This window comes from Gossypium hirsutum, chromosome D11, assembly GCF_007990345.1.
Source record: "Gossypium hirsutum isolate 1008001.06 chromosome D11, Gossypium_hirsutum_v2.1, whole genome shotgun sequence".
In the NCBI taxonomy this organism is placed as follows: domain Eukaryota; kingdom Viridiplantae; phylum Streptophyta; class Magnoliopsida; order Malvales; family Malvaceae; genus Gossypium; species Gossypium hirsutum.
In genome coordinates this window covers 7,910,983-7,931,334 of record NC_053447.1, presented here as the reverse complement: position 1 = coordinate 7,931,334, position 20,352 = coordinate 7,910,983, and the positions used below count along the sequence as shown (strand labels likewise).

The 20,352-nt window shown below is 32.9% G+C and overlaps 3 protein-coding genes and 1 long non-coding RNA gene across 5 annotated transcripts; 1 reads left to right on the top strand and 3 right to left on the bottom strand.

The window, feature by feature from the left end:
* Window positions 1-864: 864 nt before the first annotated feature.
* Window positions 865-3,838, bottom strand: LOC107911963 (methionine adenosyltransferase 2 subunit beta). Its single transcript, XM_016839984.2, has 6 exons — window positions 3,311-3,838; window positions 3,076-3,238; window positions 2,796-2,983; window positions 2,323-2,446; window positions 1,888-2,018; window positions 865-1,558 (listed from the first exon to the last, which is right to left on the bottom strand). Exons 1-6 carry the CDS (start codon window positions 3,533-3,535, stop codon window positions 1,427-1,429), a joined length of 963 nt encoding a protein of 320 aa, XP_016695473.2. The 5' UTR covers window positions 3,536-3,838; the 3' UTR covers window positions 865-1,426.
* Window positions 3,839-9,262: 5,424 nt separating this feature from the next.
* LOC107911414 (uncharacterized) lies at window positions 9,263-11,157 on the top strand. Its single transcript, XM_016839244.2, has 2 exons — window positions 9,263-10,577; window positions 10,655-11,157. The coding sequence occupies exons 1-2, from the start codon at window positions 10,155-10,157 to the stop codon at window positions 10,730-10,732; spliced, it is 501 nt and encodes a 166-aa protein (XP_016694733.1). The 5' UTR covers window positions 9,263-10,154; the 3' UTR covers window positions 10,733-11,157.
* Window positions 11,158-11,417: 260 nt separating this feature from the next.
* LOC107911239 (uncharacterized) lies at window positions 11,418-13,114 on the bottom strand. Its single transcript, XR_001687819.2, has 3 exons — window positions 12,893-13,114; window positions 12,392-12,813; window positions 11,418-12,072 (listed from the first exon to the last, which is right to left on the bottom strand). It is a non-coding gene; the product is annotated as an uncharacterized lncRNA (long non-coding RNA).
* Window positions 13,115-15,153: 2,039 nt separating this feature from the next.
* Window positions 15,154-18,615, bottom strand: LOC107911962 (uncharacterized). Of its 2 annotated transcripts, none has more exons than XM_016839983.2 (7): window positions 18,273-18,615; window positions 17,566-17,900; window positions 17,352-17,445; window positions 16,825-16,946; window positions 16,478-16,630; window positions 15,790-15,888; window positions 15,154-15,509 (listed from the first exon to the last, which is right to left on the bottom strand). In XM_016839983.2, exons 2-7 carry the CDS (start codon window positions 17,881-17,883, stop codon window positions 15,453-15,455), a joined length of 843 nt encoding a protein of 280 aa, XP_016695472.1. In that variant the 5' UTR covers window positions 17,884-17,900; window positions 18,273-18,615; the 3' UTR covers window positions 15,154-15,452. The 2 variants fall into 2 exon arrangements, with proteins under 2 accessions (XP_016695472.1, XP_040961800.1); XM_041105866.1 differs by having other exon boundaries at window positions 17,566-18,173; window positions 18,273-18,456.
* Window positions 18,616-20,352: the final 1,737 nt, after the last annotated feature.

Sequence of the window (20,352 nt, the reverse complement as noted above, 5' to 3'; positions counted from 1 at the left end):
CAATGACATAAAATGCCTCGCTTATATCTTCAATATCAAAATGTTGAAAGAAAAATCGTTTCACCTCATTTAACTATCACATATCATTAGTTGTAAGCAAAATATCATCTACATATAAAATTGAAAAGATAAACTTGCAGACTTCTTACAACTTGTGAACTTAATGATTATCTGCATTTGTTTCATGTAAATTTCTTCCTGAGAAAGATTGTTTTCGCATCTATTTAATGTAATACAAAAGCAAAATGTGCAATGTAGTAATGATTGAGAAAGAATCTTTTATAGAAAAAGAAAAAAAAAATCTCCCTATAATCTATCACTTCCCTTTGAGTAAATCCTTTGACAGTATCAATATTAGGCGATGAATATTTTTTAGCCTTAAAAAGACTCATTTACAGCCAAGTCTACAATGCCTCCAACTTGATTTTCCACCATAGAATTAATTGCATCAAGCCACAAATTAGAATTACGATTTATATTGTTTGGAAAACTCATTACAAATATTGTTATTAAATTCTACAAAATATATCATATATGATGCTTCTTTTTATTTATTTATCTTTTTAATGTCGCACTATTCGATAATCACATCGATAAATTCTTTTTTTTTTTTGAAATGATGCACCACCAAACTCTTGTAAAGGTGGTTGTAAGTTAATTTCTTTATTTTTTTTATTTTCTTAGAGTGGAAATTAGGGGTATAAATTTGACACATGAATTTCTTATATAATTTGAATTTTAAGTAATTGTCTTTTGTTCACTTTTAAAATTGATCAATTTATCTAATTTCGGAAGCAAAAATTTAATTCTCGTATATATTAAAATTATATTTTTATTGAAAATCATCCATTTGCTAAAAATAAATCAAACAAGAAACAGTATCTATCTCTATTCCAATGAAACATCTATTAACCAAGGAATACAAACATCTATTTTTGGGTACAAAGGAGGTTGTAAATTACAGATAGAAGAAAGATTGTATATTCGACTTTAGATCTCTGCTAGATGTCCCTCTTGCTTGGTAATGGTGGCACGAACCAATTGGCTAAACATGTTAGATGCCACCTCTCAAATGAACCAACCGGCTAAACTATGAATTCCAAATACAAATATCTATAGTTAGAAATGTAACACTGTAAACATTCTCAATTCTTATTACAGCTTTGAAGGTATCTGAACAAATGAAGAGCTCTTTGGCTTTAGAACAGAGAGAAATAGAGAGAGGATGAATTGAGGTGCAACAGCCACCTTATCTTACCACCGGTATGGCATTCTGGGTACAAGTTTTTTGCTTAAACTCGTTCCTCAAGACAGCTATACTCGTGTTCTTTAATTATCAACAACAAATACCAGCATGACGCAATTTTATACTACTTTTAGATGCCGAGTAGTTCAAGAAAAAGGGCAACTATCGATCTTACTAAACTCACATACTTGCTTCAGCTGCAAGTGTCAGTTTAACACCATCTTTAAATGGAGTAGGACAAATATTTAGCTTCTGAACCAGCTTGGTGATATCCATAGATATATCAGCTGGGGACTTAACACCACGGTCAACCTGAGAAACCAGCACTTCAGTTACTGCAACCCGGCTAAGAAATACATCCAAATTAAAAGAGAGTAGGATTTTGGAACTGGAAAGGTTTTCTCCATTACGAGAGCATATTTTTATCAACCAACATTCTAATGGAATATAATGAGCATGGTGAGGATTTCAGAACCACGCTGATGTCTGCTATTGAGTACAGAGAAAACCTCTCTAGAATTAGATAGCCTTGCAGGAAGGATGAATCACCGGACCTTAAATTAGGGATTAAACTATAGAGTTCAACAAATTTCAGTAGAATAACATTTTTATTTTCTACGGCTTTCGTAATGTATACTTACAGATGATGCAGACACTGGTTTAATTAATGAGGAGTCATATCCTCTAATTTGTGCCACAGCTTCAGCCATTTGAACACGGGAAACCCTGTCTGGTCCACCAACATTCAGTAGCAACTGCATTTTCTTACCCTCTTGGACAAGCAACATAAGATCACAATAATTAAGTCATATGTATAAGAAAAAGAAATACGGATGAAAATTTCTTTGCAGGAGTAAAAGCACCACAATGACTTGGAAAAGGGAGCAACCCCAGTTAAAAACGAGAAAATAGACAATAGATGCACCAAAAGAAAACAAAGCAATGGTAAATAATGTTATCATATTAAATCTTCCTTCAGAATTGAAACTCTGAAACAGTAGACACGAAAGGACTAAAGGAGCATCTCACAATCTAGTATCAATATTATCTAAGATGCACCGATAATAGGTTCATACCTGATAGCCATTTGTCAATCAAAGTCCGTATGATAGCCACGACATCCTTGACATATACTGGACAACGGTACTCATCATAAAAGAACTCCACTTTATCTCCTTTAGAAAGGACACCATCAATCCACTGCATCATGTTCGGTAAAAATACAATCTTGAATGGTAACTTATATAATATACTGCTACTGCAATCTGTGTGCTTAACTACTCATAAGAATTTCTAAGAATTTCCATCATACAAGAAGCAAAATGAAATCAAGTGTTATGTAAAATTAGCATGGATGTTCTTCCTTCCAATCAATGTCTACTTAACCCCTAAATTTATTTGGATGGAAAATGGAAGACTCAAATGCCCTGTTATTTTCTACAGCATTTTCGATTAGCATCATATGCTAAATAATGGGAAATTATGTTTCTATCCAAAAAAAAAAGTGGAAAAGAGAGAAATATAACAAAATGGAATTCAGCTTTGGCACCTGAATAGGAAGAGATTTAGGAACAGGTGAGACAGTTTGAGGCCCAAATATAATACTACTTCTTAGAATAGCAAAATTTGACCATTTCTCAGAGATGAACTGCTCAGCTGCTACTTTCGATTTTCCATAAACATTAACGGGAAGAGCTTCATCTTCCTCCTTGTAAAAAGATTTCACTCCTTTGTACACTAATGAGTAAAACCCACAAATCCAAAAAGCACCGAAGCATTTCAGACCTTATACCAATAAATTAGAATTCATTAAAATCAATATCCCTGACCTTGATCTGTCGAGATATGAATAACAAGAGTATTGTCACTTTGGGCAAAGCTTGACAACCAATTTACAAGAGAACTAGGCACATTGATAGATATAGCGGCATCAGGGTCATTCTCGCAAGCACGAGGCACCGACAGGGCAGCGCAGTTAACAACCACATCAGGCTGCCATTGCAACTTTTAACAGGTTAGGATTTTGCGCTTAGTTAAAAGAATGAGTGGGTTTGAAAGAATCACCTGGCCAAATTGTTGAGAAATGGAATCGAAACCCAGTCCAGTTTTCAAATCAACGTGGAAAGCGAAAGAGGTGGGAAAGGCAAGGAGCAGAGGCTGAGGAGGAAAGGAGTTGTAGGTGAATGCCAACGCAAACGGGGTAGTTGCTTGGATCTCTGAAAAGCCTTGCAAGAGATGTTGCCCCAAATAGCCGGTGCCGCCGACTACTAACACTTTCTTAGCGCTCATTTCCTCCTTCCTAGATGATTGCAATTTCGGATGAAAAGAGCTGAAAGGTTCAGGCTTTATTTGTTTGTTTGTTTTTAATTAATAAGGTTGAGGCTTTGGATGGGGGACTTGGGTTTTCTTTTTGTAGGTAAGAAGGTTCATCAAGGTTGGTACTTCCGTTGGTTGGATTCTGGAGATTGATTGAAGAAAACCCAAGGAAGGAAGCTTCTTACTATTTTAATCTCTATTTCACTGTCGCATCATTTGATAGCTGTTGTAATCAAAGAATGGCAATGGATTGCACGAGATCCAAAGTTGTAATCCCTCTCAGTTTCAACAAAGACCGCCAATTAAATTAAAGGGAAAATTTTACCAACAGTGACCCAACTTTGGGTAACTAATAAAACAATCACTTAAGTTTTATTTCAGTCATTTCACATTCGAAAAGTTATAAAACAGTCACTTACATTATAAAAAAGTGACAAAATAGTCATTGATTAATAGTTTCAATTAGTGTGTTAATGGGACCACTGATGTGGCAAGTTAACCAGCTGATGTGGCAAGTTAACATGCCACGTTGGTGAAGTGGCTGATAAGTCTTGGTTAGGGGTAGGTTTAGGGAAAAAATTGAAGGGTTATGGGTTTTAGGGTAAAAAATTAGAAACAAATTCTGATTAAGGGGATTTGGGGGGAAGAAAATCGATTTGGGAAAATTTTGATTGTGATTTAGGTTGGTTTGGGTTTAGGGTTGATTCGGGAATCGATTAAGAAGGTTGGTTTAGGGTTAGAAATCGATTCAATAATCGGTTAATAGGGGTTTAAAGTATGATTGATCTTTTTTGTTTGGGGAGAAAAGAGACGAAACCAGAAAACATCCATGTTTTTGATTCTTAGCGACAATGGTCAATAGAAGAGAAGCTGCCAATGTTGTTACATCCACTTTAACGGGTAAGTTGTTGAATTTAATTTTTTATTTTTTGAATTTAGGGTTATTTCAATTTAGGGTTATTCCAATTTCAAATTTGATTTCTATTCTGATTTTAATTTTAATTTGATTTCAATTTCGATTTTGATTTTGATTTCAATTTTGAAACATTCACTGATTTCAATTTTGATTTCAATTTTGATTTCGATTTCGATTTTGATTTTGATTTTGATTTTGATTTAGGGTTATTTCGATTTTGATTTTATTTGTTATTAATGTGCATGACAGATTAGGGTTTGGTTATTAAAGTGAATGACAAATAATGTGTATTGTATGCCATGTGCATGATGTTTATTGTTTGTATCTGCCATTGTATGAATGTCATTATCAAGCTGATGTTTATTGTTTATATCTGCCATTGTTTGTATCCAAGCTGCTATATTGTATGTGGCAATATCAAATTTGTTATTTACCTTCTATATTGTATTGGTTATTGTCTGTTATTGTCTGCCATGTGCATGACAAAAATGGTTGTGTTTGTATTAAATTATTTTTGTATTGGTTATTGTCTGTCATGTGCATGATAGAAATGGTTGTTTTTGTATCAAATTATTTTGTATTGGTTATTGTTTGATAGAAATGGTTAAAGTGTCTGCCTATGTTATCTTCCTTTATTGATGAGTAATTTATTTGGCAGGTTTAATTGATGACAATTTTAATGAGAATGAATAATAAATATCTGGTAGTGATGTGTTTGGTAATGATGCATTTGAAAGTGATGTGTCTAATAAGATAAGAGTTAATTTAGATGGTTTAAACATGGATGGTATAGAAGTAGGTGAACTGTGTGATAGTGACGGTTCTGGGAGGTTAGATAGTGCACATGAATGTGACTCAGATGGCCAAAATTGGCCTAAGTTCAACCTAGAGAATGACATGAGTAATTGGAATGCTATTAAGTCTAAAGACAGTCTAAAAGAAGCTGTCAAGTAGTATGGTAGGTTGAATAGTTATTTTATTAAGTTTCTCAAAAATGATTTAAAAAGGTTAAAGGCAGTCTGCAGTGAAAAATGTTCTTGGTTCATATGCGCCTCTAAACTAAACCCTAATAACCTTATTGACCAAACTTGGCAAATTAAGAGTTCAAACTCTAACCATACTTATTCTAAAGTCTATAAAAATAAGAATGTAACCTCAACTTGGTAGGTGAACATTATAAAGAAAAGTTCATTGTTGATCCTGATTATTCTCTGAAATCATTACAACAAGATGTCAAAAGAGATTTATGTTGCATAGTCTCACTAACCAAATGTAGGAGGGTTAAACTTAGGGCATTGAAATTAATTGAAGGAGCTCATAAGGCTCAATATGAGAAGATTTATGAGTATTTGTTAGAGGTTAGGACCCAAAATGAGGGAACGACAACAATCTGTTATCTGGATAACAGGTTATTTCAAAGGATGTATGTCTGTCTGTAGACATGCAAAGATGGCTATAGGGCTGGTTGTAGGAGGATAGTAGGTTTAGATGGATGTTTCTTGAAGGAATACTATAGTGGCTACTTACTTGCAGCTGTTAGGATAGATGCAAATAATGACATCTATCCTCTTGCATATGCTACTATCGAAAGTGAAAACCAAGCATCATGGCCTTGGTTCTTGGAGTTGCTTGCAATAGACTTGGAAATTGTGAGCTCGTACCAGATATTTTTCATGTCTGACAAACAAAAGGTAAAACTCTATTTATTTATTTTTTATGTTGTTTCTATTTAGGGTTTAAGGTTTGTCAAAGAATTAAATTGTATTTGTTCTAATTGCAGGGACTTTTAGAAGCAATATGTATGTTGTTTCCTAATGCAGAAACAAGACACTGTGTTAGACACCTACATGCCAATTTCAAGAAGGCTTGTTTTCGAATAAAGGAATTGAAAGATTTGCTTTGGAAAGCTGCCAGAGCAAGTACTACAACGGATTTTGAGGATGCCATGGATGAACTGAAAAAAAGCCAATCAGCATGCTTATGATTGGTTGAAGGAAAAGAACCCCTACTCACTGGTCAAGGTCTCATTTCTCAATTAGGAGCCATTCTGACATGTTGGTGAATAATCTTTTTGAATCCTTTAACAAGGTAAACCCCTATGTTTTATGTTTCTTAAAAATCATTAGCAATTCACTAATCATTTATTTTATTTACTGGTAGATGATACTGGAAGCAAGAGGGAAACATATTCTGACCATGATGGAAACAATAAGGACCAAGATTATGTTACTTATTGTCAAGAAGAAAGAAGAAGCTGACAAATGGAAAGGAATGTTGTGTCCAAAGATCAAGAAAAAGCTGGATGTAAATATAAAAGATTCATTGAGGTAAAATTACCATTTTTAATTTTTCTGATGTCTTTATTCTGACTTCATGTTGCTGGTCACATGCTATTTTAGTGAGTGTTTTTTAATTTGCATGTAGTGACTGTTTTTGTGTATGAATGTTTTTTAATATACATGTTGTTGACTATTTTTTAATATGCATGCAGTGATTGTTGGTGTTTGTTGGTGTGTATGACTGATTTTAATATACATGTTGTTGACTATTTTTTTAATATGCATGCAGTAAGTATTTTTTAATAATATGCATGCAATGATTGTTGGTGGGTATGACTGTTTTTTTTTAATATACATGTTGTTGACTATTTTTTAATATGCATGCAACGAGTATTTTTTTTTAATAATATGCATGTAGTGATTGTTTTTTAGGGGTGTGTGTATATCATTGTTGGTGGGGCTACTCACAATGTTGTTTTAGTGATTTTTTTTAACCAAGCATGGTGACTGTTTTTTAGGTGTGTTCCATCACATGCTGGTAGGGACAAGTATCAGGTTGAATGTGGTCCAGGCAGCCAGCATGTGGTGGACTTAGTTGAGAATTCCTTGTAACAGCCCAATTTTCAGTAGTGTCAGAACAGTGATTTGAGATCACTAAATTCGATGAAGAAGTTAGAAATATTTTTGAATTAGTGAATTTTGTGATTTAAAAGAAATTATTAGGTAAATTGGGTCGAAAACGAGGTATCGAGACCTCGATATTATAAACTGAGCCGTAAATATTTTATAAATATTTACGGAGTGTCAATAGGATAATATTAAAGTTTCGTTAAGAAATTTTAATGTTTCGATAGTTAATTATGAAAAAGGATTAAATTGCAATAGGGATAAAAGTTTAATTATAGATTAAAGAAAAGTTAAAAGGACCAAATAGGCAATTATGCCTTTTTCCAAAGTTGAGGCGGCATAAGTATAAAAATCTGAGATTTTTATGTGTTAAAAAAATATTATATTATAGTAATGATTATGTTTTTATATTATATTATCATTAATATATTATATTATATTATATATATACATAAAACAAAAGAAAGAATAGAAAGAAAAGAAACAGAATAGAAGAGACGAAACAGAGAAAGAAACAGAGAGCAAAACGGGCAGAGAAGGAAGGAAAGAAAGAAAGAAAGAAAGAAAAAGAAAAAGGGAAATTTAAGGTTTTAAGGTTCCAAGCTCAATTGGTAAGTCAAATTAAGTCTTTTTTTTATAATTTTTGAGTTTTTGGAATCCTAGAGATAAATACTACTTGATTTATGTTGATATTTTGAAAGTTAGTAGATTGTTAGACATGAGTTATGTTGAATTAATTGATGAACTAGAGGTTAAAATGATTGAATTTTAAGTTAGAAGTTAGTAAAAGATTGATTTGTAAAATAAAATATAAGTTTTGAATTGATAGGGATTAAATTGAAAGAATCCCGAAATTAGGGATTTATGGGGAAATTGAAGAATTAAACTGAGTTTATAGTAAGAATTAAGAGAGAATATAGAGTTAGAATGCAAAAATAAAATTAGTATTGATAAGGGATTAAATTAGAATTTGATGTTGCCAAAAAAAAAATGTTCAGAATGTTATAAAACATAAGAATAAGAGATGAAGTTTAATTTCCGAGCCTTGGGGTAAAAATGTAATTATGTAAAAGTTTAGGGGCAAAATTGTAATTTTCAAAAAGTTAGAGTCGAGGGCTATTTTAATAAATTTGAATATTAAATAAGTTAAATTTGCTATTATAGATCAAGAAGAACGAAATTCGGGAGTAGATCGGGGAAAAGAAAAAGTAAAGGACTAAATTGTAAAGTTTAGTCACATTTTGTATCAAGGTAAGTTTACAGTAAATAAATGCAATATTCTTTTATTTTACATTATTATTGTCAATTTCCAGCATTTATATATTTATGTTATGAAAATATTTAAAGTCGAATTTAAGGTGAAGTGACAGAGGAAAAGTGTTAGAAAGCCCCGGTTGAACCCTAGGAATGTTAGGATATTAAGGTTGACAGGACAGAACAGAAATGAGCCATGTAAGTCCATATTAGAAATATGGCTTTGGAGACAGGATTGAGCCATGTAAGTCCATATTATATATGGCATTGGAGACAGGAATAATTCATGTAAGTCCATGTCAAAGACATGGCATTGGCAGGGTATTGATAGACAAGAATGACCCTAGTATTCTTAGTATTCCGAGTGGTTCAACGGGTCAGAATACGAGTTAAATTACAGTGAATTAACAGCAAAGGAAAAGTAGATTATATTTATGAAAACGGAAAGGTCAGGTAAGAAAGAAGGTAAGGGAATAAAGAAGAAGATAGAAATTGAGAAGTAAAGAAATTTATGATGTTAGATGATATTATGCATAATTATCCATTATATTGAATGTTGTGATTTATTTGCTTGTAAGCTTACTAAGCCTAGTGCTTAATCTCTTTATTTTCTTCTTCTTATAGTACTTATCTAGCCACTCGGGGATCGAAGGAAACGTCGGAGGCCGATCACACTATCAAAGAAATAACTCGGTATAATTAGACGTTTTGTTTTGTGTATGGCATGTATAGAAACTTAGCTACTTTTGGTATAATATGAACAATGAGTGATGTGTAAGTAGTTGATGATGTATGGTTATTAAAATGATTAAGGATGAAGGTGTTTGTTGTTATGAAAGATTAGGTGATAAATTATACATGGAAATCATGAAAGGATAAAATTTTGCAAAGAAACAGAATTCAGGCAGCACAGTGACGTGAATTTGAAAAATCACCCAAGATAGTATAAAATGAATTAGAGGGTAAATGATATATGGAATTAAAGCTTGTTGAGTCTATTTTCATGGAAAAATAACGGTGTAGGAAAAAGAAATTTATATTTTAAGATATGTGAATTTTAGTAAGATAGGGTCAGAACTGTTTTTGGAGTCCCCTATTCTGAGTTTAGAAAATAATTACAAATTGTAAAAAAATGGTTATGAGTTGAAATTTACATGCTTAGATTCCTTAATGAGTCTATTTTCTATAGAAACAAGTAAGAACTTCATATGAAAATCCTATAGCGAGAAAACTTATTTTTAGTGACTAGAGGTCAGGGCAGTCTGGTGGTGACACAGGGGAGACTTTAACTAATAAACTGTACTAATTTGCTGAACAAAAAATTCTAAAAATTTTATGGTGAGTAGATATATGAGTCTAGTTTCAGGGAAAATTTACGGGATTAAATTTCGAGTTCTTTAGCTCAAGTTATAATTAATTTAGTAACTGCTGCGCGATTAGACAGATTTGCTGCGAATAATGAAATAAATTTTCAAACCTAGTTTTTATGCTCCGAACTGGTAAGATAAGCTAAGTAATGCCTCGTGCTCGACTCCAGAAACGGTCTCGGGTAAGGGGTGTTACATCCTGCTCTTGCAGGAATTGGGATCTCACTAGCATCCCTTGCATGCATGCATTGGTTTTCATTCATCTAAAGATGAGTTCCCAAAGACCTATGTACAAACCTGGTACACCAAGCAAACCCAACTTCAAATTTACTCCAACTTTATCAGTAAGGGGTCCTAAGCAATGGGTCTCTTTGTCAAACATGCTGTCAATACTTCCTCCTACATTAAGAAAGCCACATGACAGACCTACTAAGGTGAGAAGGAAAGAACCTGATGAACCACAAACAACAGAAAGGTTAAGCAAGAGAGGGGTGGACATGAGGTGCAGTAAATGCAAAAGAATAGGCCACAATAAGAGGAGTTGCAAATGGGAAGTTGGCCAAAATATTCCAGTAAGTCATTTGCCTTAAGTTAAGTTATATTATTTCTATTTATGAATTTGTTTGATAGATTTCACTTGTTCTTGTAGGTCAAAAGGCATAAAGTTGGTGTTCACAACCAAGTGGTTGCCCCAACTCAGCGACAGGCTACCCCAAATCGGCAATAGAGTACCCTAACTCAACAGGCTGCCCTAACTCAGTTACAAATTGCCCCAACTCATCAACAAGCTGCCCCAACTCACTATAAAGAAGCTGCCCTAAGAGAAAAGCTCTCATTCAAGAGAAAACCAACCACTATTAGATGGATGCCTTCTACTCAAGAGTCATATGACAGACTAATGATGATATTGTAAACAGACCTTATTTTGTTAACTTTTTGAAATTGTGTAAATTTGTCTACTACTGATTTATTAACTTAGGCAGATAAATTTTTGTAAATTTGCCTATGATTGCTACTATTGATAAACTTAGGCATATAGTCACTGAATTTTTTTATAAATTTGTCTACAATTCACGTCTGTTCAATTGTGTTGAATTGTAGGAAAATTTGGCAATATTTTGCCCCTCATTCCTTTTGTAAACAATTTGACATTTTGGCCTTAATATATGAGCATTGATCCCTGCAATTTATGTTATCTCTTCTAACATATGAGTATTGAAAAAACAAATCTGTGAGAATTGAGAAATACAAATATTTTTTTTCATCTATTATCTTTTCTGATATATGAGTATTGAGAAATACAAATGAAATGAAGATTAAACATTCTTTCAAGTCTATCAACTTTGAAATGAAATCAAATATTACAAAACAACTTTCTAACTGTTGTAAGAAACAAAAATATTACAAAACAATTTGTAATTAACAACCACATATTATATCCCATTTCAAGTCTTTCAAGTTTGTAAACAACAACATGTGTTGGTTAGCCATGCCATGTATAACAACATAAGCAATAATATACCAGCAGCCATGTATAACAACATAAGCAACAATATACCAGCAATAATATTACAAAACATAAGCTGGTTTTCAATGCTAACAACAACATAAGCTGATTTAAGGTTTAAAAAACAACAACACAGTTACAAATACAAGCACCAAAAATCAAGTTTTTCTCTCCCTCCTCCTTGCATTTTCCAATGTCCTCACTTTTTTCAGAAGACCCAACAACATAATTCGTGAACGGGGCGTCAATGGTGGATCAAACCAGGTGAAAAATCGACATGGTTTTCAAAACCCACTGCCAAATTTCTTACACCCAAAAAACCTCCTACCTGGGTTGTCATTAGACCATGACGTGTTTAATTTGGCTGAGTTTCCACAATAGCACACCGGAATCACTTTAGGCATCTCCATTTTTCCTCTTCTCCTTCTTTTTCTTCTTCTTCTTTTTCTCTAACCCTAAAATGGTGCTGGTAGGGCTGTTAAATTGAGAGTAACCGGCCAGCTGGAGAGTTTTTTGACACCAAGGACTCTGTCATCCGCCATGTCACTTTGTCGTGACGTCTGTGACGGAAAACAGCAAAAATGACTGTTTTGTAACTTTTCGAAAGTTGAGTGACTAAAATGAAACCTAAGTGACTGTCTTGTCAGCTACCCCAAAGTTGTGTGACTGTTGGTGTAATTTACCTAAATTAAATAATAAAAGCCATACTGACCTTTTATTTTTTTTTAGTTTTTAATTTTTTTTTTTTTTAGTTTTTAAATTTGTATTTTTTATTTTGCTAACATTACATACAAAAGTGAAACTTTACCAAACCATATTTATAGAATTACAGCAAGAAGAGAAACGAAAATATTGCTAGATACTGAAAGAAAAGGAAACCTGTTGAAGTTTGAAAATTTCAACACCCTTCTCAGCACCATGGCTTCTCAACTACTACCCTCTGGCTCCGAGGAAGCTTGGGAGTTGGGACATCTCCATGAGAAACTCAAATTTCCATACGATGTAGGATTAGTTCAAGGGGGGGAAAAAGCATTAATAACACGTTAATATAAATATATATATTAAACTTAAAATACTGCAAACATGGCATAAGTTGTACTGCCAAAAGCAATTAAAGTTGGGGGCTATAACTAGTTATTCTTGGAACCAAGTCTGTCTACAACTATTTTCTCCGTCCAATAAAGAGAAATGAGAGGGTGCAAACCTTTACTGATTTATTGACTTATCAAGTGAAACTTTTCCGCATAAACAACTCTCCAGGCACCGTTGCTCTGCGCTCCACAGAAGAATGACGCTGTCATCTGAACAACATATGAAACAGTAATTAGTAAAGCATATGGCTGGGAAAGACTACTAATGATACATGCAGATATGTGTTACCAAGTTAGCGTTTCATTTTTCACGCCATAAATCATACATACTACCATCCTTGTATCTGTTCTTGGGAAGCCATGTTTATTCTGTATGTTTAGACTTTTAGACTTTCAAAATTCAATATTTTGCTTTGAAAGCGTGTGACATTTGAACATATTTTCTTTGGTACTCGGTTTTTTATTACTACAAAAAAGGGGATAATCCCATAACGAACCACTAATGCCTACATTTCTCCTATAGAAGAAATCTAAAATAATCGATTACCATATGAACTTAATGATTAAAATATTGTTAATATTATTTTATTTTAACTAGATTCGTTATCTTTTAATAACTCATCATTATCCTTGTAGTAGATATTGGATAAGCTTTAGGATAGCGACTATTGTTTTGAATAAGAATAATGATATGGAATCAAATGATTGATGCTTATGATATGGTTTAAATAAGATTTTCTTATTTTGTTTAAGCATTCAAATAAGCAACAAACAAAGCTTGTTCTTACACTCCTCTCAAAATTTCTTTCGTCTTTTCTCTCCCTCCCAACATTTTGATAACAAGAGACTTATTTGATCTTTAAAGGGCATAAAAATCTTTAAAAAGTTGTGTTAGATGTTAGCTAACATTTGTTTGCACCAAATGGTTTCAAGTAGTTGTTTTTTGCCTTTACCACCTATTGTTTCGAGTGAAAACTATCAGATATAAGCTGTCAAAATGAAGACATATATGACAGTTTTTGATCATTGGATGTGGGTGAAAATTAAAAGGAATCACCCCAACTTCTGGCAAATCCAACTATGACCCAATTAGAGGGTCACAGTGAAGAAAAGGCAAAGAAATACGAAGCCAAGAGTTGTATTAAGTCATTTGTTTCTTATGAAATTTTCATTAGAATCTTAATATGTGAGACTACAAAGCAAGCTTGGGGCATGCTCAAGAAGGAGTTCTAAGGCAGTGACAAGACTAAACAAATGCAAGTACTTAACCTCAAAAGAGGATTTGAAGTTTTGAAGATGCAAGAGTTTGAAACTCTAAAGGAGTACAAAGATAAATCCATGAAGATAGTAAATAAGCTCAGATTACTTAAAAAGGAGACAAAAGAGTTGTAGAAAAAGTTCTTGTTAGTTTTGCTGAGAGGTTTAAATCCAAAATCTCTTCGCTTGAAGACTCCAAAAACTTGACTAAGATTTCTTTGGTAGAACTAACGAATGTTCTCGAGCCTTAAGATCAAAGGAGCGCTATTAGACATGAAGATTCAACAGAAGGTGCGTTTGCAGTCAAAGGGAAAGGCAAAAGGCAACTGAGGACAAGAACAAAAAATTAGGAGATAGAAGAAATAAGAATCCTAGAAACAATGGAAAAAAAAGGTAAATTTCCTCCATGTTCACACTGCTGGTAGAGACCAAACATACAGTGCAGGTCTTGCAAAAACTAGGCTATGTGGTGAAAGTGTGCAAGAGCATAGAACCAACAATATCAAGATCAACAAGGTAGAGTAGCGGATATCCCGCTAGCAGAGGATGAACAAGTTCTTGTTGCTTATTATACAACAAAAACTTCCTCAAGTGCATGGCTCATTGATAGTGGATGCACTCATCATATGGCATCAGACATCAACTTATTCAAAGAGATGACAAAGTTACTTGTTCCAAAGTCAGAATTGATAATGGGAAGTTCATGGAAGTCAAAGGAAGAGGAGTTGTGATAATTGATACACAGTCAGGTACAAAACTTATTCCAGATGTTTTATTTGTACCATAATAGATCAAAATCTTCTTAATGTAGAACAATTGCTAGAAAAATATTACTCATTGGTGTTTACAAACAAAGCATGCATCATTTATGATCCATCAGGCCATGAACTTTTCAATGTTGTCATGAAAAGCAAATATTTCTCCTTAGATTTGAATCAATCTAGTTCATCAACCTCGGTTAATGAACCTAAATTGTGGCATAGAAGTTCAAGTCACTTCAACTACAAGGGCCTGGATCACATGCTCAATATGCCCTAGTTTGATTTAGGTAAGCTGGGCGGTTACAGCATCACTCACAAGTCACAACCCACAATCATACATTGTTTGGTTTGTTTCTTCTCCAAAAGGACAAGAACTGTTTAGTGACTGGATTCTGGAGATTAAGGAAGCTATTGCATTGCACCCGAGTTCAAAGTTGTAATCAGTTTCAGTATTAGGTCTAGGACTGATAATAAATTAAAAACTAAAATGATTCCTTAAATAAAATAATATTTTTCTAGGATCCGGATAGAGTGGATGAAACATAATTTTCTTGCTTAATTTTTCTAAACCTTGGACAATAGTACACATTTTACTTCATGAAAATTTATGAGTCCGGGATTAAAGCCTATGCCAAGCCAAAAAATAGATATTGGCGGTAAATGAATTGATGAACTTTTACAAAAGCATATTTATAGAACACCAAGAAGAAACACGAAAAATATTGTAAGTTACTGAAACAAAAGAAAGTCACTTGAAGTTTCATCGTATGAAGTTAACTCTGCATTTCTCACTATTGAAACTTTCTACACCATTCTCAGGACCATGGCTTCTCAGCTACCCTCTGGCTCTGAGGAAGCTTGGGACTTCTCGATGAGAAACTCAATTTTCTGGCACACCATAGGATATAGCATTAGTTCAAGGTTCATCAAGGGGAAACAAGCATTATAAAAGCAAAGAATATATAAATATATTAAACCAAAAAAGGTCATTAAAATACTGCAAATGTAGTAACCTAAGTTCTACAGTTACTCCAAATTGATGAACTGCTGAAAGCAATTAACCTTGGGGGCGATAACATTCATTTTCAGGTCAACTAATTATTCTCACAACCGAATATGCCTACAACCCTTTTCTATGTGCAATAAAGAGAAATGAGATGGTGCAAACCTTTACTGATTTATTGACTTCTTCAAGTTTTTGCATAAACAACTCTCCAGGCACCATTGCTCTGCGCTCCACGGAAGAATAACGTGGTGAAGCTGTCATCTGAAAAACATATGCAACAGTAAATAGTAAAGCACATGGCTGAGAAAGAAACTTATGAAATGCTACTAAAGATACATGCAGAATTTGGCCCAAAACAAGATACACACAGAAAGGTGTTAACAAGTTAGCGATTCATTTTTCACACGATAAAACATATATACTAGCATCCTTGTATTTGTTCCTGTGAGGCCGTGTTTAATCTGTATGTTCAGACTTCAGACCTTCAAAATCTGATATTTTGCTACCGCTATGTTTTGACACCCGAACATAATTTTCTTTTGTACTCAATAGTCATACTTAAATATTTAAAAAGAAAGTTCAGATAATCCCATAACAAACCACCAAGGCCCACCATTCTCCTATCAGAAGAGAATCTAAAATAATCTATTACCATATGACCTTACATTCTTGACAGCAGAGTTGTAGATTTACAGGTTCCACTTTGCACCAAGCGTTCTAACTAAATTGGAATTTGCTGCATTCTAAATCCAACCAACTTGACATATTTGTCTAAGCACAATATTTTCTCATGCTTACAGAGAAATGACATGATTTGGTATAAGTTATTGAGGCTTCAAGTGAACATTACCTTCCAACTTTTGGCTGGTGATCTTAGGATTGGTTGTCCTTCTGTGAATGATGATGTCATTCGAGATGCAGTTTCCACTTCACCAGTCACAGTAGAAAGTTTCCAACCTCTACCAACTTCCTGTATAGCCTTTGCAGCTTCTCTTACAATGACCTGCAAGAAACATAAATTTGTGATTTTCGTTCTCCATGAGGATGCCTTGCATGCACAACAGCAATTAATCAAATCATTTAAGAATAGTTCATTGCACTTGTTTATGAGAATGAATCTCATCATTTTTCAAAGATTATCTTGGGAAAAAAAATAAAAGATAAAAAGATAACAGCATAAAAAATCAATTCCATTACCCTTCTCAGAAGTGCAGGGTTTGCAACCCCTTGAACCTGTAGTTCGTCAACAGGTGCAGCTTTTCCATGGGCTATGCTTTCAACTCTAAAGGTATGGATACCGTACACTGATTGCAACCACCCTATCAAAACCAAAACACATATATCATTCTTCAGAAAGAACCACTTCAGGGAAAGTGTATATGGCTTTATGCCCAATTGCAGAAAAAACATACCATGAATCAGGGTAAAATAAAATTATTTTAATCACAAGGCTCTAGAGTCCCGCATCATAAAGAATGATCAAAGGATCAAATATTCAATGAATCATAGACAGTCAAGTTTTGTTACTCAAGTCAGTTGCTCAACCTCAGCACTTAGGCAATAATAAGTGGAAAAGGGGATCGTAAATACAGATTATTGTTCCTTTCCCCCTGGCTGAGAAAACAATAAGACACAAGTAATCTCACTCACAAAATTACCCACCACATAGAAAAGGAAAGTAATTATACAAGAACTCAAATATCTAACAGGTGCAGAACAAGTACCTTGTTCAATTATAATATCAATCACCTTGGAAAGAGGTACATGCTTCTCAATTGTTATTGTGCCCCAAAAGGGTATGAAAGAGGGTCTCGAAACCTTCAAAATAATAAGAGGGAAAGGATTAAACTCAAAGTAAACTTATCTAATTGATATCCGCCATGAAGTTAAAGTAAGTTCAGGCCCTGTATCTCTGCGAGCAAGGCACTATATCCATACCTCGTAAACTATTTCACTAGGTGTGACATAAAGCTTGCGTGATGAAATGTCCTTCTGAAGCACATATCTTCTAAAGGGCAGGTAAAGCAACATGATGATGCCAACACCCCAAGCCAAAACCAGCAATAACGATATAGAAACCCATATGATGGTGTCATACTGAAGATTATCTCTGGCGAGTTCTTCAAAAGAAGCAGCGTACAATATCGTTTCAGAACTGTCTAATTTGAAATCATCTTCCAGCGATTCAGGACCAGCAAGCAGCTGGTCCCTTGGTGACCGATGTTCAGATAGACCATCAGCATGACCGAACAACATTCTCCTGTGCGCTCAAACTAATAAAAGAAGCAACACGAAGCATCAAAACTAATCCTATGTTCAAAAAGTGCCACAAATTAGGAAAACATGAGAATTACAGAACAATTTGAGGAAGTAATAGTCCTTTCAAGCCGACAGAAACAAAGCAATTAAAAAAGTTCCCCAAATATATTGCTTAATATAGCAAGAAATCTGCACTTCATCATGTCACCAATCTCAAATGTGCTCGTTCTTTTGGCTGAAACTAGCTACTTAGCTAGTCCTCCTTTTTCCGAAAAAGAAAAAGAAATCTAGGGAACCAAATAGTGGGTATAAATTCGAGAAACTATGAAAAGAAAGGGCAAGTTGGTCAACGAGAATAGTAGAGAAAGAGAGAGACTTGTTATTACCTGGAAACCGAGAAAATTGTTTTGCAAGCTCCAATGTTCATAAAAAAGAAGAAGTAGGAATTGAACTTTAAGGGTTTTGAAATGAAATTTGCAGTTTTGGGAATTTAGTGCAATTTGGAAAACAAACAACCAGTCTGCGATTTGATGAATTGATGATCGTCGAGCAAACCCCTAAAACGGCACCAAACGTTCAACTAGAATGTGTAAGAGAGAAATGAGAAATGATTGGGTGTGGGCAGTCGTACCCTATTCTGCGTACGTGGCAGGCAGAGTAGATTTGGTTTCCAAGTGGATCGTTGTCTTCGGCAGTGGACCCACCAAGTAAACCTCGTTCTGATCTTCCCCTGAAATTAAATCTTGTCCTCTATTTTATCTAAAAATAGTAAATAAAAGGGGACTCAAACTTTAAAAAGAAAACAATTGAGGCCCTACAAATTTTTTTATTTAATTGAGTACTTAAACTGTTAAAATATATTAAAAATATCTTTTTATCGTTAATCGTTAAGCGTTAAAGTTAATTATCTTTAATTTTTTAATTAAAACCATCACGTGTCATAACTACTGCGCAGCATATGGTAAAAAATAAAAATCTATAAAAATATAAAAATTATTAAATTTAAATAAAAATATATAAAATTACTTAAATTTTATTATAAATTAGAAACAAAAATTTATAAAAATCGTAAAAAAATTTTAAAATTTTATAAAAATCGTAAAAATTTATAAAATATATAGAAATATAGAAAAAATTTTATAATGTCATAAGAAAATTATAAAAAAATATAAAGAAATATAAAAGTTATAAAAAAATATAAAAGTTATCGTATCAAAAGAAGTATTTTATATTTTTTTTCTATAATTTTTATTGATTTTTATTTTTTATCATTTTTCACCATATGTCACACTATGTTGCGACACGTGATAGTTTTAATTGGAAAAAAAATTAGGGGTCGTTAACTTTAACGATTAATGGTTAAAGGGTCTTTTTAATGTATTTTATAATTTTTTTTCTAATTTTTAATATTTTTTATTTTTTATTAAAATTTAATAATTTTTATTTTTTATAATTTTTTTATCGCATGTCACATCATGGTTGTCACATGAGGTGACTTTAATTGAAAAAATTAGGGGCAATTAAATTTAACAGTAAACTATTAAAGTTAATGGTCAAATGGTACTTTTTATGTATTTTAACAGTTCAAATACTCAATTGAGTACAAAAAAAATAGGAGCTTAATTGCTTTTTTTAAAAGTTTAATGGTCTTTTGATGTATTTTGAAAGTTTAAATACTCAATTAAGTGAAATAAAAAAGAAGGGGCTTAATTGCTTTTTCTAAAAAGATTTTTAGGGTATTTTTATATATTTTAAAATTTTATGTACCCAATTAAATGACAAAAAAACTTAATTATTATTTTTTAAATTGAGAACCTTTTACACATTTAAACTTAAATAAAATAAAATCTTGGTCCATACTCCATACCCGTGTCCTTCACACGTGCCCCAAGTTGCACGTACGCCTCTGGTTCATCTAAGCTGATATGTCAACCGTACTTTATTAATGTTAAATTTAAAATTGTATTTTCCTTATTTCTTAACGGTTCTATAATGATAATGTTTAAACGCAAACTTTATAGCGAATGATAATGTTTAATTATTTGTTTGTTGTATAAAATTTAATCCGTTAAGTATATATATAAAAGTAGTATTATGAATAATATTATATTAATAAGTGGGTGAAAAAAATTATATAATAAATATAAATATTAAAAATGCACATAAAATTTAATTTGGTTACAATGTTAAAGTTTATTGTTTAGTTATTTTAGGTTTAAATTTTAATATTATCATTATTTATTTATTTATTATATTTTTAAAAAATATTCTCTTATAAATATAACTTAATTTATATGCGAAAGGATATTTTAATAATTAATAATTAAGTTGGTGTCAGGTTGACTCTCGACACCAATTCAATAAAAACTTAAAATAAGTATAGAAGATAACGTGGATGATATAGATATTTATTATTGCATAAAAGTTTAGGGTGATTTCTCGTGACCATTCACACAATAAGAGTAC

Excerpts from the sequence above, each read along its gene's own strand:
- LOC107911962 (XM_016839983.2), bottom strand. The coding sequence starts at position 17,883 with ATGTTGTTCGGTCATGCTGATGGTCTATCTGAACATCGGTCACCAAGG. Across the intron at positions 16,631-16,824 it reads ACCCTGCACTTCTGAGAAGG|GTCATTGTAAGAGAAGCTGC; the intron begins GTAATGGAATTG and ends TGTTTCTTGCAG. Across the intron at positions 15,889-16,477 it reads CACCAGCCAAAAGTTGGAAG|ATGACAGCTTCACCACGTTA; the intron begins GTAATGTTCACT and ends TATGTTTTTCAG.
- LOC107911414 (XM_016839244.2), top strand. The coding sequence starts at position 10,155 with ATGCCTCGTGCTCGACTCCAGAAACGGTCTCGGGTAAGGGGTGTTACA. Across the intron at positions 10,578-10,654 it reads AAGTTGGCCAAAATATTCCA|GTCAAAAGGCATAAAGTTGG; the intron begins GTAAGTCATTTG and ends TTGTTCTTGTAG.
- LOC107911963 (XM_016839984.2), bottom strand. The coding sequence starts at position 3,535 with ATGAGCGCTAAGAAAGTGTTAGTAGTCGGCGGCACCGGCTATTTGGGG. Across the intron at positions 3,239-3,310 it reads TTTCTCAACAATTTGGCCAG|CCTGATGTGGTTGTTAACTG; the intron begins GTGATTCTTTCA and ends TTGCAATGGCAG. Across the intron at positions 1,559-1,887 it reads AACCAGTGTCTGCATCATCT|GTTGACCGTGGTGTTAAGTC; the intron begins GTAAGTATACAT and ends CTGGTTTCTCAG.